The following is a 17,873-nucleotide window of genomic DNA, read 5'->3' as shown; positions in this document are numbered from 1 at the left end:
GATAAAACTTGTTTTGTTTTAAGCTTAAAATTCAGTATTTTTTTTAAATAAAAAAAAAAAAAAAAAAAAAAAAAAAAAATTATATATATTATATACATAATTCTTGCTTGCCTTCACCAGGATAAATGTTTAATGACTCTTATCACAAAAAAAAAAAAAAAAAAAACATTCTAGTTTGTTTATTTATAGTTGAGTAATGTATAGTTGGGCGTATAATCAAGCATTTAAAAATAACACAAAATGGCATTCAAAATGGAAAACCATATATTCAACTAGAAGTCATGTTAAGACTTGATTTAATCCAGTGAGATTTCATTCAGAGTTAAAAGTAGAAGATAAGTTGTTTCATAAAGTTATTTAGATTAAATGCAAGATTATTTCATATTTTTTCCTCTGAATAATCTTCCAGGGACATGTGTTAAGAAAATACATACAGTCCGTTTTGTTTCGTTGAAGTTAAATTTTGAAAGCTAATGTGTCATTTCTGTGTTTTCAACAAGTAGGCGGTGTGATCAACACCTGTGAAAGCACAAGGGAGATCCCGAACTGCACGAGTGTCTGAAAACTTCAGGAAAGAAGCTGGAGGCATATTGTAATAATGTGTACAGAGGTATCACAATTTTAAAGGTTGACAGTTTTCCTTTTTTGCTCTTTTTGTAATTTCAAAACACTGTCATTGTTAATAGTTTTCTAAGGAGTTCGGATGTGCATGGGTGTCTTGTTTGTTATGATCTGTGTGGGATATAAGGATCGACTTAAACTGTACAAGTTGCTGAAAACATTTTTTGGTTGAGAAATGAGGAAAATTTGCCAACATTTGAAATTCCAAAAGTTTTGTTCTGAATATTACAGAGCAATGAGCATAATGGAAAATTGGGAGGAAAGCCACTACATCGCTCTCGGGTTTTCCCAGTGCATTCCTTTTGAATGTTATTGAATTTGTTAGCCTGAGTCAGATGGGTTTTTCCAGATTGACATTGTGGAGGAAAAAAGTGACTTTTAGTATCAAACAATTGTGATTTTTTTGGGGGGTCAGAACTTATTTATGCCAAGTTCGTTTAACTGTTCAAACTAATTTTTCACACATTGTGAAGAGTACATTTAGTGTCTATATTAATTTTGGGTTTTTAATCTCTTCAGTAGGTCATGTCATTTTTATATTTGTTATAACTGAGGGAACAAAATTGCAGCTGAAGCATGCAAACAAGCCAACAATGTTTATATACCCCTCTATATTACAGCTTTGCCTTCATGTGAGCAATTCTACACTGCAATCTTCTAAATTGGTGGTTGTTGAAACATTTCAACTTTTAATTACACATTTCTCTTGCCTATCTAGCCTTCACATAAAGGTGAAGAGATGTGGACTCAAATGGGAACTTTTCAGTCCAGATGTGAGATTCCTTTCCAAAAGCACTGTGATAAAATGTCAATTTGGAGGCAAGCTTTTTGTACAGTACCTCTACAAAGCAGGAATATAACTATTAAGAATCACGTCTCTATAGCAAAGCTTTTTTTTGGAGCTCAAATTTAGTTAAAAGTCCATGAAATATCAAACGTTGAGAATGTTTTGTGGAATAAATCTCTTGATATACAACCATAGACACAAAAGAGCTTGATATTTTTCTGGAAAATGTTATAAATCTAACATGCCTTCAGATAAATGTAATTTCTTGTAAGCTCCTCATATATACTGTCCATGTGTACTTCATGAGTCTGTTTTTTTTTTTTTTTTTTTTTTTTTTTTTTTTTACATTTAGCTTGTTCTTTTGAAAATTTTCTAGATAAATGGCTTAAAGAATCATTTTGCTTTTTAAGTGAATGCCTTACAAATAAGAATGCCTTTTCAATAATGTGTCTCATGATAGCTGGCTTCGCTCAAATGTTAACACAGCCATGATTTAGATAATATTATTATTATTTTATTTTTAATTTTTTTTTTTTACATGCATTTTTTATGTGTCTCATCTCCCAGGCATTGGGAAAAAAACACATTGAATTGTACAATATTATCAATAGGTCTGAAGTTTTAAGTTATTTGTATATACAGCAAGTGTGTTTCATTTCATGATCTTATACTGTAAATATAATAGTGAAGACTGGACTTCACTGGACACAGTCTGATATTCATTTCAGAAAGAGGGTGAATCATTGATGTGCTGTAGATACGCCAGTGCTGTAAATAGTTTATTATTATTATTATTATTATTATTGTTGTTGTTATTATTATTAATTCATTTTACAAACACACACACATACACACAAAGTAAATACGTATTGCATATGCTTCAATGTTGCCATTTTGGATTTTGACCTCAGATTTAAAGTTGAATCTATAGGGACCAGTGTTTCAGTATATCGTCAGACATTTTGTATAGGAGTTGATCGCCTGTGTCACACAAAATGAATCTAATTCATGAATAATAAGCGGGTGGTTTCTTAGATCCCATTGTAAATGTGTAGCAATATTTCAGCATATAAGTGACTTTGGCCAAAATAACTCTCCAAACAATTAATAACTGTTCTACTCAATCAGTGATATATTACAGTACAAACTGAAACATTGTGCTTCTTCATTTTCAGGTAAAAAATGTTTTATGAGCAGTGTTGGGGGTAACGCATTACAAGTAACCGTAATACGAGTTACGTAATCAGATTACTTTTGTCAAGTAACTAGTAAAGCAACACAATACTTTTTAATTTACAAGAGAATATCTGAGTTACTTTTTCAAATAAGTAACGCTATTTACTTGTTTTCCCAATTTATTGATTGACATCTCTCCTTTTCCCATGTTGAGAGAAATCTTAGGTATATTTACAGTTCACAGACGTAAATTTACTTTCCCTTCAGCCCGAGGTGTATTCATTTCACTTTTGGTGTGAAAAGGCTTTTATATTTGCCAAAAACTGAATTTTTGTATTTTAAAAACAAACAAGAAAGCCCTGTCCAGATTTAAAAAGTAACGCAAAAGTAACGTAATGCATTACTTTCCATAAAAAGTAACTAAGTAACGTAGTTAGTAACTTTTTTTATGGAGTAACGCAATGTTGTAATGGACTACTTTTAAAAGAAACTTTCCCCAACACTGTTGAGTACAAAGTTCTATTCAAAAAATATTTTATTTTTTATTTTTTTCCGTGAGAGACAGAATAATCAGATGTAATAGTATTAAAAATTAAAAAGTAAATTATTATACTAAAAAATATGAACAAGTATAAAACATATGTTAACATGTATGAAATTATTTTTTATTTTTACAATTTTAATTAGTGGATGCACCGTACGTTTATACTATATTTTTGAGCTGTCTTAAACATAACCTTTGTTTTGGAATTATCTCCTCAGGCAGCATTTCTGTGTCTGTCATAAAATAGGGCTCCTCCATAAAGACACTCAACTCATAGGTGATTAAAATTGAGTTATTTATTGCACATTTTTTAATTTTACAATATACCAATGGTTATAACATTGTTTACAGAAGCTGTTTCATTTAGGTATATTTACAGTTCAGAAGTGTCATGAATGAATAATGATTTGAGATGAATGGGTTATAAATGGGCATTAATGGGTTTAAAAATCAGAGCTCTATGATGCCTTAAAATGCTGCCTACCTAGCGAGGTTTTGGAACAAATTATATATTATTCATAATATCTCAAATCTGTTCTGTTCAAAGCATCCAGGAAAGAAAATGTGTCACTGCCCCCCCCCCCCCCAAAAAAAGCAGCACAACTCTTTTTTACACTGATCATATTAAGAAATGTTAAGTACGCATCAAATCAGCGTATTACAATGATTTCTGAAGGATCATGTGACACTGAAGACTGGAGTAATGATGCTGAAAATTTAGCTTTGATATCACAGGAATAAATGACATTTTAAAATAACTTATACTAATATTATAAGATTTGGTGAGCATCAGAGACTTCTTTTAAAAACAATAAAAAGACCTACTGACTCCAAACTGTAGAGTATGTGCAAATTCAAGTCTACAGATCTAGGCCAACTTTGCATACCCTTTAAGGAAGTAAACTTGGCATTTCTTTTGTTTTCAGCTTTTTGAATAACTCTAGCCTCTGAAAACAGCTTTGCATTTGAAAACATGAGCATAGTCTCTACAGATGCATACAGGCGTGCGGTTTATGCTTTACACATATGCTTATCCTCCATAAAAGAACTTAAAATGGGCTACAGGGACTTGTTTAATGCATGACGTCTGCATAGTCTAAAGCCATGTGACATGAAACAGTGTTTTACCCTTAATCTCGACTTCTCAGAGGCTCTACAGTTTGCTGAAGTCAGCATGCAATTACGCACAGGCCCTGAGCTGAGGGAACGGTGGAAAGCTGGTACTTTACCATCCTGTCGCATATTCTCTTGAGGTTAGCTTAGTGTCCCTCTTTCACCACAGTTGTTGTCTCACTCTAATAGTAACAATTATTATTTTTTTATTAGTATTATTTTTTTTATTTTTTACTCATGTCCCCCACTCACCTAAATCTAACAATGTGTCCTAGTTCACTTCACCTATTAAAATTTACAAGCAGCAAGGTGTTTTGTTGTCCCCTTAGGTTCTGATGCACCCACACTCAAAAAAGGCCAACAATTAAAGGTATAGTTCACCTAAAAATGTAAATTATGTCATTTAAGGGTTAGTTCACCCCTTCAACCCTGTGTCTTACTCACCCTCAAAGCATCCTAGGTGTATGTGACTTTCTTCTTATAGACAAATTCAATCAGAGTTATATTAAAAATTGTCCTGGCCCCTCCGATCCTTTCAATGGGGGGAAGTGGGTGTTGGTTGTCAACAGTTCAGAAGATGTTAAATAAAGAGAACACATCCGTGATAAAACGTCCCTCACACAGCCCCAGTGGGTGAATAAAGTCATCATTTTAGCAAATCCTGCATTTTTTTTTTTTTATAAATATCCATATTTCAAATGTAATGAATACTTTTTTCTCACTTCACTGACTGTGCTATACGGAAGACGTTCAGGCAGATGACGTAGGATGGATGCGTCATACCCGTGCCTCTGAGAAAGTTCCCTTACTTTAGTAAAGGAAAACCAGTCTCTTCTTGGCTTATATATCGAAATCCTTCGTCATTTTTCTTTACAAATCCTTGTTTCTAATTCTAAGCTTTTTGCTTTGTTTTGTCTCTGCATTCGTCACTAATCCTGCAATGTCAATGTCTTACGTCATCCACCGGAACGGCTTCCACATATGACAGTCAGTGAAAGTGAGAAAAAAAAGTGTTCATTACGCTTGAACCTTCCTTGTTTACAAGCAAAGGAATGCTCACGCATGCTTCGTGGAGCTCTCGTGAATGCCGACAGAGACTGACCCGGAAGAGAAGAAATCATTGAACAAAGTTTTTATTTTTGTTTTCTTTGCGTTTAAAAGTATGTTTGCAGCTTCATAATATTAAGGTGGAACCACTGATGACACATGGACTATTTTAACATTACTACCTTTCTGGGCCTGGGAACATTTCAGTTGCATTGACAACAGCTCCACAGCTGTATGTCAAACAGGAAAAGGTTCCTATTGGCTGTGATTTTGTCGCACATGCAGCATTTTCACCTTCAGTGTAAAAGTTCTGGTTAGTCTGGAGAGCTGAGCACTTGTTCTAACCTGCCAACTAAGGTTAATGAGAATCTCTTTGTAATGTAGAAAAGCATTTGCTGACATTAAACAACTATCTCTGTTCTTTAAGCTTATTTATTGAGTGCCATTGTGTGTTAATGAGCCCTCTCTCCCTCATTCAGTGGAGCTGTATGATATCCATCAGGTTTTATTGGCTCCACTGACACTCTCTTTGTAATACAAATCATGGCTTTGTAACAATAACAACACTATAAGCATTAAAGCAAAATGAAGCTGGTTGAAACGAGACTCGCCATATGATTTATGAGTGATAGAAAACCAGAAATGTTTTGACTAGCAAATAATTGTAAAACTTATCTCCCGTCGCACAAATGCATCTACAGCTGCATGCCTCATGGTTATTGTTACATCTTTATTTCAATATTTCTATGGAAAACTACTGTCATTTTGGAATTGTTTCAAATAAATGTATTTTTGTACATCAGATATGGATTCCCGTCTGTTATATTTTGGGATTCACACTACATGTTCACACTAGAGTTGTGGATCCTGAGTTTCTAATGATATGTTGTTGTCATTAGTGTCTTTGGGCAAAATGTGCACAGCTGGTGTGAGCTGGGGGCAAATTGAGCTGCTACACAAGGAAAACTTCAGGCGACAAATTGTAATGCCATCACTGGCCTCTCAAGTCTTTCTATAAACAGAGGCACAAAGGTGCTTTGGGTTTTTGGAGCCATGCGACTGCGTGACATGTTTGCTGGCTAGATCTGTGAAAGGGTGAAATGGCTTTGAATTTGCTTAGTCCTTTCTGAAAATGACTGAAAATCAGTGTCTGGTACAGCAGCGAATCAGGGAACAGATTCAATGTGTTTGGTCTGATTCACTCATCTAAACAAACAAACACACACACACACACAAAAGGTGTCCTTCACCAACTGACTGGGGAATTGTAATTGTGGAATGACAAGTGGATGTCTACACTCTGATACAGTGTAAATGATAGTTGCTATTTATAAGGGAATCTATATTTAGCCCAAGGCTGTGTTCCCATGTAGCTCTGCAGACACATAAATACATAAATTCTCCCAGTGGCAGAGGATTTGAATTTAGTAATCAAACTTTGATTTATGAAAGATACTCCCACTGGTGTTGCTTTAATTATCACTAGCTAGAGCTTTTTAGTTTGGAGCTTTAAACATATGGGAAACAAACACAGAAACAAACACATTCATCAAAGCTGCATATTTTCCGTCTTTTCGGCCAGGGGTGTTTCTTGAAATACAGCAGCAGTTTGTGTGATTCAACTTTTTAGTTTTACTCTGTATAAAAAAATAAATAAAAAAAAATCAAAGCTGTAAAATTAAAGGAGTAAATTTTACAATAAACTATTATTTCAGTTTTTCAAACGTCTAAATTTCACATTTAATTAAAATTGTTACTTGCTATTTCTTTGTGTTTGTTTGTGAAATGTACCAGTAATTTCTTTTTAAGAGTATTTTAGTCTTTTTATACCACATTTATTTTAGTGTAATATTAATACCATTAATACCAGTCTTTATTATTATTATTTTGTGTGTGTGTGTGTGTGTGTGTGTAAACTGTGTCAAATGACTAATATGTATTTACGTTTTTTTGAATATGCAATTAAGTTGTTGTTTGTTTTGTTTTATTCAATTAATTTGCACCATGGAGAACCAGTTTTGTACTTGTTTACCATGGATACAACAGTGTCAGTGAAGAACATGCTTGATGTGAAATATGTATGAAGAAAAAGGAAATCAAGAAGAAGAAGAATTATTATGAGCCATTTCCAATCAACAGAATCTGAAAAAAAAAATGGTGTAATGCAAAGAAATGGATGGAAATTTTATATGCAATTCAAAAACATAAATCTTAAATCCAGGCTTAAATATTTTGTTGAGTACACTGGAAAAATCTAATTAGTCCAAGATTTTGCTTCAACACTCTGTCAAACAAGCAGAATATATACAGTGTATTTATTATTATTATTATTATTATTATTATTATTATTATTATTATTATTATTATTATTGATGTTATTATTATTGTTATTATTATTATTATTATTATTATTATTATTATTATTATTATTATTATTATTATTATTATTAATGTGACTATTTCATTTCACTTTTGTAGCCATGCCAGTGTGAAAACTTTGAATTAATGATTCATTTTCTAAAAGCCCACAGGGCCAAAAGTGCCTGTGGCAGTATTTCTTTTTTTATTATTATTATTTATTCCTATATTATAGTATCTAAATCAGCTTCAATATTTGTATTTTAAATTTTAATTTTAGTCTCAGTGATTTTGTAATGTGTTTGTGTACATATATATATATATATATATATATATATATATATATATATATATATATATATATATATATATATATATATATACTATTTTGGTACTTTAAGCGGGTACTTTTTTCAGAAGGTTAAAATGTTTCATGTAATATTTATATTTTATTTCAAATACTGAAAATTATTTACAGTTAGTTTAGTTTTAGGTCACATATATATGTCTCCCCATATATTTTGTCTAGGATCAATGACAAAAAACAAGTGCTGTCATTATTTATCACTTCATTGAATATTTACAATTTTGTTGAAAACATGTTTAAAACATACAATTTGGGTTGCACGAGACAAACCTCAACAGATGATTACTGCCAGAAATTTACACTCTTCATGTTCACACAAACATGGCATCAGCTGAAATCCACCTCAACAGGAAGTAAGTTGAATCTATGTGGGTGTATGTTGGATTTCCTATCCGCATTTGCTCTGTTGCTTACTATCTTTCTCGTTCCAGGAATGAAATGATTGGGGCATGGCTTTCCACAGATCTTGGTAATAGTCAGGGAATTTGGCAGCATTGTCATTGAACATTGTTATTTCAGAACTCGACCCAAGAGATAGCTCTTGCCAGGTTAAGAAAGTACTCTGTCTATCTCAGTTAATAGGGCGTACCTCTGTTAAAGTTTATTTCATTATTTTATATTTTTGAGGGCGGGGGTACAGGGTACAACTGGCTGACAGTACATGGAATAGACATGCTAGATGGCAAGTTAGCATAAATACAGTCGATTTTTCTCTATCTGCGGAGGAAGACAGTCAGACCGAGGCCTCATTACACCATAGGTTAGATTAATCTCTCAATCTGTCCTTCCTTCTTTCTCCTATCCACATACTCATTCTCTCTCTTTCTCTGTCCCATACAGTCACACAATAGCTTTCCGCCTTTCATATCCAATATACTCCTCCATCTGTCCCTCTCGCCCCTTCGGTCTCTCTTTTCTCCCTCTTTCCCCTCTCAGTCTATTATTCGCTCACCTTGAACCTTGAGAGAAAACACTCAAGATCTCATGAATCTGTGTGGTGTCTTTGTGAAACGCTTGATGATCATGTGAGGGGCTTTCTGTGACATAGCTTAAAGAAGCCATGACATCACATCCGAAGATTTTGTGGCTTTTATTTAAAGTGTGTAATATTGTTAGTGTTGTTGAGGCATTATTTTGTAATCATTGTGTATTATTATTATTATTTGTTTGTGTGTGTGTGAAATTGTCTTTTTGAGAATATATTTATTCAAAATAAAATAAAATAAAATGTTTTGTAATCATTATTTATATGCTTTGTGTTTTTGTTTTTCTTCATGGAATACATAAGTAAATTTATATTTGTGGTTTTATGTATTGTTTTGACATTGTTGTGTGTTTTTATTTATTAATTATTTTTTATCATAAGAGTACATTATTATTATTATTATTATTATTAGTATTATTATTATTAAATCATTATTTGTATTTCTTTTAACTATATCCATTTTTAAATAAACATCTCAAAAAACAAAACACAAAATGGTTTTCTTTCGTAAATAAATCAGAAAGTAAATGATATGCTATCAGATCACATCGTAATATCTTTCCTAACACTTGAGGAACTATGTGCAAAGGTTAGTGCATATTTATTTGAAGTTGAGACTTCTTTGCCAAAAATCCAGATGCATTTTTTTATATGATCTAAACACTAATGAGGTAAAATTATATTTTTGCTGGTTCCCAAGAGATTATAAATAGCTTGATACATCGCACAGTGTTTGGATCTTATAAAATGTGTTGGGTGTTTATCAGAAATATATGATTAAAGCATGTAAATGTCATATTTCCAATCATCTCTGCCACAGGTCAGGAAGCGGGGATGGTGGTGGTGGTGGGGGGGTTCATACATTTATTTATGACTATATACTTGCTTGTCTACAGAGCAGATGGAAGTGTTAAATATTCAACATATGCCCAACATGAAAATTAATGTAAATCTTTTTGATCAGTTACCACCATCAGCCAACGATGATTTATCAGCCAACAAATTACATATTTATCATTATTGTTTACCTTCAGGTAAAGTAGTGGAAAGTCAGGAGTTATCATCACACATTAGTTTAAGAATTTGCAAATGCAGAAATGCTTATTTCGTGGAAGCATTTCACAAGCCCATACACATACTTGAATGAAAATGGACCTAGTCTCACCTAAGGCCTAGTTTCACTCACATGAATACTTCTCTAGATTCAGTGTTAATTAACACAGAGTGACAGGTGACCAAAAGGGTCTTAGTTTATATGATGAATGTCCATTATTCTTATAAGTTCATATTCAATATCATAAGTGGGGTTCTTGGAAAGCATTGAATATCTCATTGATGTTTCATCCTATGACACATGACCTTGGCAGATGCCCTTTGAAAGTAATATTCAGCAGACTGTAGGAGGCACATCGATGATTCCAGATAAGAAAATGTTCTTCTGATGTACAGATTATAACATCATCCCATTGATTTTAATTTAGATATAAAGAATAAATATTAACAATGATAGGAGCAATCATGTGTGAAGAATTAGGAAATTGAAGTATATTATCAGCCACTATTACTGAATTTTGTATGTCTCATAGCTCTCCTTAAATATCAGACGGCCTACATAATATTGATCCAATGCTATTAATAATTCAATTTTGGCTTTCTTAAATGATCCAAATTATCAAAAATGACTTGACTATTCCATGCAACAGTTCACCTGCTTCAGAAGACATATAGCTGTGTCACTCCTTGCTAGAATGAATATGATGGTGACCCAAAAATGTCAATAATGCTCCAAAATGTTCAGCACATGTAGTCAGACACCAGTAATGAGACATTTAAGTCAGGAAATGTGTTGTGAGTTCACAGGGTTTTTTTGGAATTCCATGAGAGTTCTAAAACTTATTGATGAAGTTGGATCCCCAAATGATTCCAGACATCATCTCTCCCTTCACTTTCCATTCCAGATAGTACAACAGACGTAAGAAATCTGTCTGAAGTTATTGTATTCTCTGAGAATACAATCCCAAACCACCTTGATCTTAATAGACTGTTAATCCTTCGGGCATTAAAGGTTCTTGTTCTAGAACCGATAATAAGAAAATGATAACATCTCTTACATAGTGGATACATTAAAAACGACTTTTTAGAAGTATTTTGAACTTGTCAGTCCTATTGAACTGCATTTTCAATTACATGAAAGTGATGTTTTAGTGAAAATGTTCCTCTTTGCATTTATATTCACATTATACATGGAGAATAAAGGAGAAACAGTTATTCATGGTATGTGGAAAGTAATGTTATTTTTTTAAACCACATATTCACCTTTCATTATAACCTGTAATTATGTCCCCACTGGATGCAACAAATGCCTCATTAATAATGGGTTTTAATGTTTTTGTCTTGTCGCACGTGTTTTCTGACTGGGACATGGCATGACAGTATGGTAAATGACATAACATTTCTGTCACAGGATTGAGGCAATCGGCCAATCACAACGCACTGGACAGCTGGCCAATCAGAGCACACCTTCCCCAAACGATGAGCTTTGTAAAAATCAACACGTTTTAGAAAGGAAGTGCATATAGGAGAAACAATAATGTACAGTATGTGGAAAATAAAGTGTTTTATGAACATTGATGAACCCCAAAACACATTGCATTACACCAAATACACAAAATAATGTTATTTTTAGCAACATCATATGATCCATTTAAATTAGTGGTGGGCAGAGCGAGGCTTCATGAAACACTGAAACAGTCGAAGCAAATGTGCACTCTTCGAAACAATTCGGCACCCATCTCTACACTGACAACTAGTGGTCATTTTCAAGTATTGCTCTGAACAGCATTGACAATAAAGGAGTTAAGCGAACTGATGAACTATAACATATATGTTGTGCTTGTCATTCCTCCATGTGGGTAGGGGGAGTGGTTAGTGTACATGATTGGCATATTTTCAGAACCTGTCACTTTAGGCTTGAATCCCAGGTGAAGCATGAATATAAATACTAAATATTTGAAAGTTGTGTTTCTATTGTTCTGTTTTTGTAATATGTTGTAACATCCCTCTGACAACTGAATGAACTCTTTGTGAATATGTTATTTTGGTCATGAATAAATTAACATTAATAAAAGACATGAAGCCACAACGCCTTGCATTTTTTTTTTTTTTTTTTTTTTTTTTTTTTTTTGCATATAAATATATTTATTTAAATGTATTAATTGTTTTTCTGCATTAAAGGTGCTGTAGGGAACTTTTGTAAAAAAAATATTTTTTACATATTTATGAAACCTGTCAATATGTCCTGACAGTAGAATATGAGACAGATAATCTGTAAAAAATCAAGCTCCTCTGGCTCCTCCCAGTGGTCCTATTGCCATTTGCAGAAACTCCATCGCTCCCGGTAAAAAATAACCAATCAGAGCTGCGGTCCGTAACTTTGTTTGTGTTCAAAATGTACAAAAATTTATATAATAAGCGAGTACACCATGAATCCATTTTCCAAACCGTGTTTTTGGCTTGTCCTGAATCACTAGGGTACACCTATAATAAGTGTTTATATTCTGACTATTTTAGATTGCTTCGGGGATACCGCGGCGGAGTAACCCAGTACCTTTGTGATTCTTCATAGACATAAACAGAGAGAAGTAGTTCCGGCTACGATGTTCTTCAGCAAGACGCAAGCAGTTCTGTTTATTAACCGCTAGAGTGTCAAAAGTTCCCTACCGCAGCTTTAACTCCACTTTTATACTTTGTGGGAGTTAGGTTAAAGGGGTCATATGACATTGCTAAAAATAAGATATTTTTTAAATTATTTTGTGTATTTGTTGTAATGAAATGTGTTTATGCGGTTAAAGGTAAAAAAAACAACAACAAATATTAATAATAAACCTTTCCACATACCGTACATTACTGTATCTCCTCTATTCTCCACCTTTCTGAAACATGGCAATTTTTGTTAAGCTCATCATTCTGAAAATCGAAATGTATGCTAATTGGCCAGCTATCCAGTGCGTTGTGATTGGCAAAATGCCTCAAGCGTGTGACGGAAATGTTATGCCCAATACCATACTGTGATTCCGTGTTCCCTGGGTTGAACTGTTCTGGAAAAGTGTTGTAAATACAACCTAAGCACTGATTTCTAGTTGTGTCATATTTTACAAGGCCAAACTAAGTAGTTTTGCTTTCACAATGAAACAAGACATGGTGGCAGCAGCAACAATACAACAGCCAGAATAAAAGTTACACCTTTGGGTGGTGTTATGCAAATCTTCGCACACAGTGACGTACCCCTCTATTAGAGCTGCTTTATCAGTTAATAGGTGCCAGTCTAACGCTTTATCAAAAGCTTACTTCTTTTTACACTCTGAAGCACGATATGCTAAGACTTTTGCACCCACATAAGTCAAGAAATGATCACCCTCTGATGGCTGGACTAAAAGTAGCTGCAGGTACTTATTTTATTTTTATTTTTTCACAGCGGCCTACCAGCCACCAGAATGTGTTACCAGCTTCAAAAAGAAAACAATGCAGAATTCGTAATTTGAGGTTGGGAATTGATGATGGCAATATCACGAGGCCAGTTTAATGCCTCATCTGAAGGATGCTCCTTTTTAGAGTCTAAAATCTGCATCATTGTACTAGGACGTCTGCACCCATTCAAGCCAGTATCAGCCCTGCTGTCTGGACTAAACGTAGCTACAGCAGCAGCAAGCTACATTTTCAAAAAGAGTCTCCCACCGATGCACTGACCAGGCTTTGGCCTGCTTAGCTTTAGTGAGGGACCAGACTGCAGCAGCTACATTTGTAGTTGGCGCCTTAATAAAGCTACTCTAATAGAGGGGTAGCGCTTCCTGACAACCTCAATACAGCTATCAGGATGCGCTACCTGCTTAAACAATCAGGTCAAATTCATTATTATGGTGGGGAACTAATGACAACAGGATGTCACGAGGCCAGTTAAATGCCTCATCTGAAGGACACTCTTTTTTAAAAAGTGTGGTTTAACTTTTATCCAAATGTTAATATGTTATAGTTGGAAGTAAATCGTTAAACTATGAAAATTACACCCACACATGTCAGGGAATGAGCACCCCCCCGCTGACCAGAATAAAACTAAATCCAGCATTAAACTATATTTTGTCAAAGGGTCTACCATCCACAGAGTAGCCAGACTCTAGCCTGCTAAGCTTTAGTGACGAATCAAACTCGGGCAAATGCATGCAACAGAATCTGCTCTAATACAGAGGTACCATTTCCTGACAACCTCGATACAAGTTTAACAAAGACAAATTTGTAATTTGAGGTGGGGAGTTGATGACAACAGAATGTCAGGAGGCCAGTTTAAAAGACTGACTCAAACATTTGTCACAGAATTTTCATCTCACCGTTGCAGAAGTGTTTACCTCAACGTCAACGAGTCTAAGCGCTGGGGCTCGAGTCTGTCATTTTGACGACTCTTTGATCTGAGCGTAGCTGCACATTTTAATACTTGATGCACCATTAGATGAGGATGTGAAGGTGAATCTAACATCTGAAATTAAAAACAGCCTCAGAATATTACCTCAATAATGCATTTAATACCCTGATTTATCCAGCTGTAATGGAATATTTTGCCATGGGCTAACTGTCTTGGCCGCTTTAATATCTTATGCCTCCAAAATATGCTGAGCTGTATTGGAAACACTGCTGCTCATTCCATTACTCATGAATAACAGTTGTGGCTATATGCATACATTACTTTGTAAAAGGCAGTCCCTGCATTAGAAACGATTATTTAAAGTTTTCCACGATAAATCCTCAGTAACTGACATTGAATTTCAATGTACCTGTTTTTCTGAAATTAATAATCATAAAATAAAAACTCTTTCTAGTGTTGCACCTGCTGAATTTATTCAACAGAAAATCAAAGGAAAACCACATTTGGTTTTCTCTGATTGCTTAAGTTCCCCTGTGTTACAGAACCAAACGAGCCAAGTCTCCTAAATCTAAGATTTGACATTCGGCGGTGCGAGAAAGTCACTGAACTTGAATCGCATTTGCATCTTTCTCAAGATCGATCAGATTTAAGAAACAAGATGATTGCTCAAAGTCCCCTTACAGGTTTTTAGGCCATATATCTTTAGAATTAAAGGTAATCCTAAACATACAAAAAAAAAAAAAAAAAAAAACGTTTAATGTACAAGAACCTCCACAGAAGCATGAGTTTAGGATTACTCATGCTTCTGTGGAGGCTTGTACATTAAAAGATTTTTGTATGACAAGAAATTAATTTGCATAAATAAAAAACAATGAGCTCATAGCAGATACACAAATATTTGGAATAATTTGAGTGAATAGGGATGAAAGACGGGGATCATGAAATAGGTATCTATGTTAATGTCTAGTTTAGATGTTATAGTTTGAATTAGCTATAGGCTGAAGCTAAATAATTACACCTGTGCAAAAGATTCATTCTGTAACTTATAAATGAGGGAAATGAACTGAGTTTGGTACAAGTGAAGTCAAATAAAGGTCAGTCATAAACCTGAATTCAGAATTACTTTTAAATGAATTTGAAATGACGTTGCAAACAGGAAGCATAATTGTAAATCAAATTTGAATGCAACAAAGTAGAACTAAATCGAAATGAACATGAGAAAATGAAATGCATTTAGTCTAAAAAATAAAGCTTATTTTTTGGCTTGCATGATTCCATTAAGAAACTTTAACCTTTCTATTCCACAGAAGGTTCTTAATAGTGGAAAAAAGTTTGTTAAATTTAGAAAATGTTCTTCACAATGTGTTGGTGTGTGTCTACTGTGGAGATGCAATGACATTTACTGAACTCATGGACACTAGATCTCTCTGGAGGCATCTCTCATCAGTTGTCCAGCCAGCATACTGCACATGTTTCTGTGGGATAACACACACTTCATCTCAGTTTCTGTTGATAGAGGATGTTATTTATGGACAGAAGCTGATATAAAAGAACAGGCAATTACAATTTAAAAGGATAAGGCCCAATCTGTACGGTGTACATTTTAGGACATCCTCAGACCTCAGTCATCAAATGAAAAGGCGTCATGCCTCAGACTAAAAGGCTTCAGTCATCGGACAAAACGGCATCGCGTCTCTGACTGAAAAGCTTCAGGTCTCAGGAAAAACGACGTCAGGTGTCAGGTCTCATACAATTAACGTTAGGCATCAGACGAAACAGACTCAGAAAAAAAGTCATCAGACAAAACGGACTCGGACAAAGTGTCATCAGACAAAACGGACTCAGACAAAAAGTCATCAGACGAAAAGGACTCAGACAAAAAGTCATCAAACGAAACGGACTCAGGTGGAGAATCGCGTTGCCCCGCCCCATGTGACGTCACACGCACGCCGTTAGCAGGAAGTGGTAATGGTTGATTGATGGCAAAAGGAGGTAAGCAGCGTCTGATATTTTATATTTTAACAGTTTTATTCAAATGTTACACTAATTAAGTTATATAGGGAAGAGAACATGCTTTTCGAGAGTCTTGTGTGCACGTTTAAAAAGTTAGTTAGCCATATTGCAACTAGCCAGCTTTTATTTTGGCCAAGTAGTAAAATTACCCTTACGAAAAAAACATGATTTTACTATATAAAAAAAAAACACACACACACAAAATTAAATCATGGTATCCACAGATTAACCATGGTTTTGCTACTCACCATAGTTTAACCATGGTGTTTGTGGTAAAACTGTGGGTATACAAATGGTACGTTAATCATAACACTAAAAAAACATGTTACTACACTTTTACTATAATAAAACCATGGTCACTTTACGTCTTGGTAAAGCAAATTCTTTCAAGTTATTAGATTGAAATCTTGGTCTAATTATAACATACCTGTATGAGTCTAACACCAGTTGTTGAATTAAATGATTTTGTAAATACAATGGTTCTGTCTTATAATTAAATATATATTTGTTTGTTTCAGTCAATCAAGTTATCGCTGACATTTTCTGGGTAAGCGTGGCTATGCTGAGCAGGACGATTACCCAGATTCACTACCCATTTAGATTTCCAGGCAACAAATAAGCTCCTCCATGCCAGAGAATTACTGTTCGTTCAATCAAAACCTGCATGTCATCCTGGACTGTACAGAAATCTGCTGTGAAAGCCCTACATCACTGAAACTCCACTCTGAAGTTATAAGTGCACTACCACATTCAAAGGTCTGGTTGGGGTAGCTCTGTGTGGTGCAGTGGAGATGTGGTTATGGCAGACAAGGGGTTCACTATTGAATATATGCTCTCCAGTGTTGGTGCTAGTCAGATCATTCCACCTTTCAAATGTGCCAAGCAGTTCAGCAAACAGGAGTGTGATCAAACACAGGCCACTGCACGCCTCAGACTTCTGGTGGAAAGAGTGATTCGAAGGGTCAAGGAAATACACATCTGGGATTCTGTTGTGCCACTCACCTTGTCAGGAAGAATTAATCAGATCTGGCATAATTGCTGTTTTATGGTTTATTATCAGGGACCAATGTTTCTTGAGCAGTGAATGTATATTATTACAATAGTAGTGTTACAGTGTTAACATTTGAAAGTAGTTTTTTATTTATTACATTTTTTTTTACCTTTTCAGTTAGTTGCAATGCATACCTACCATCATTAAATGTGTTTTTCCTTTTTTTTTATTGTAATGTAAAATTGTATATTTTGTATAATGAAATTATTTAAATAAAATGTCCCTGAAAATAATTTGACAGACACAATGAAATAGTTGACAATGAAAAGTATTTTTATAATAACTCATGAAAAAAAAAATCTTTGTTATATCACACAATGTATCAAATGTAAATATACGCAAGTAGTAAAAGAATATGCATATCATATACATTTACAGAAGATTTAATACAAAAAGTA

General features: G+C 34.2%; 1 protein-coding gene across 1 annotated transcript in view; it reads left to right on the top strand.

Annotated features, from left to right (window-relative positions):
- Positions 1-6,259, top strand: part of LOC128017734 (VPS10 domain-containing receptor SorCS3-like) — a 179,691-nt gene extending 173,432 nt beyond the window's left edge. Inside the window, exon 27 of the mRNA XM_052603204.1 lies at positions 504-6,259. Coding sequence (XP_052459164.1) covers positions 504-562 — 59 coding nt within the window. The 3' untranslated portion in view covers positions 563-6,259. The remainder of the gene's footprint in view (positions 1-503) is intronic.
- The last annotated feature ends 11,614 nt before the right edge of the window (positions 6,260-17,873 follow it).

Source organism: Carassius gibelio, chromosome A1 (genome assembly GCF_023724105.1).
Source record: "Carassius gibelio isolate Cgi1373 ecotype wild population from Czech Republic chromosome A1, carGib1.2-hapl.c, whole genome shotgun sequence".
Lineage (NCBI taxonomy): Eukaryota > Metazoa > Chordata > Actinopteri > Cypriniformes > Cyprinidae > Carassius > Carassius gibelio.
The sequence above is the reverse complement of the archived record's forward strand: the minus strand, read 5'-3'. Positions and strand labels throughout refer to the sequence as shown.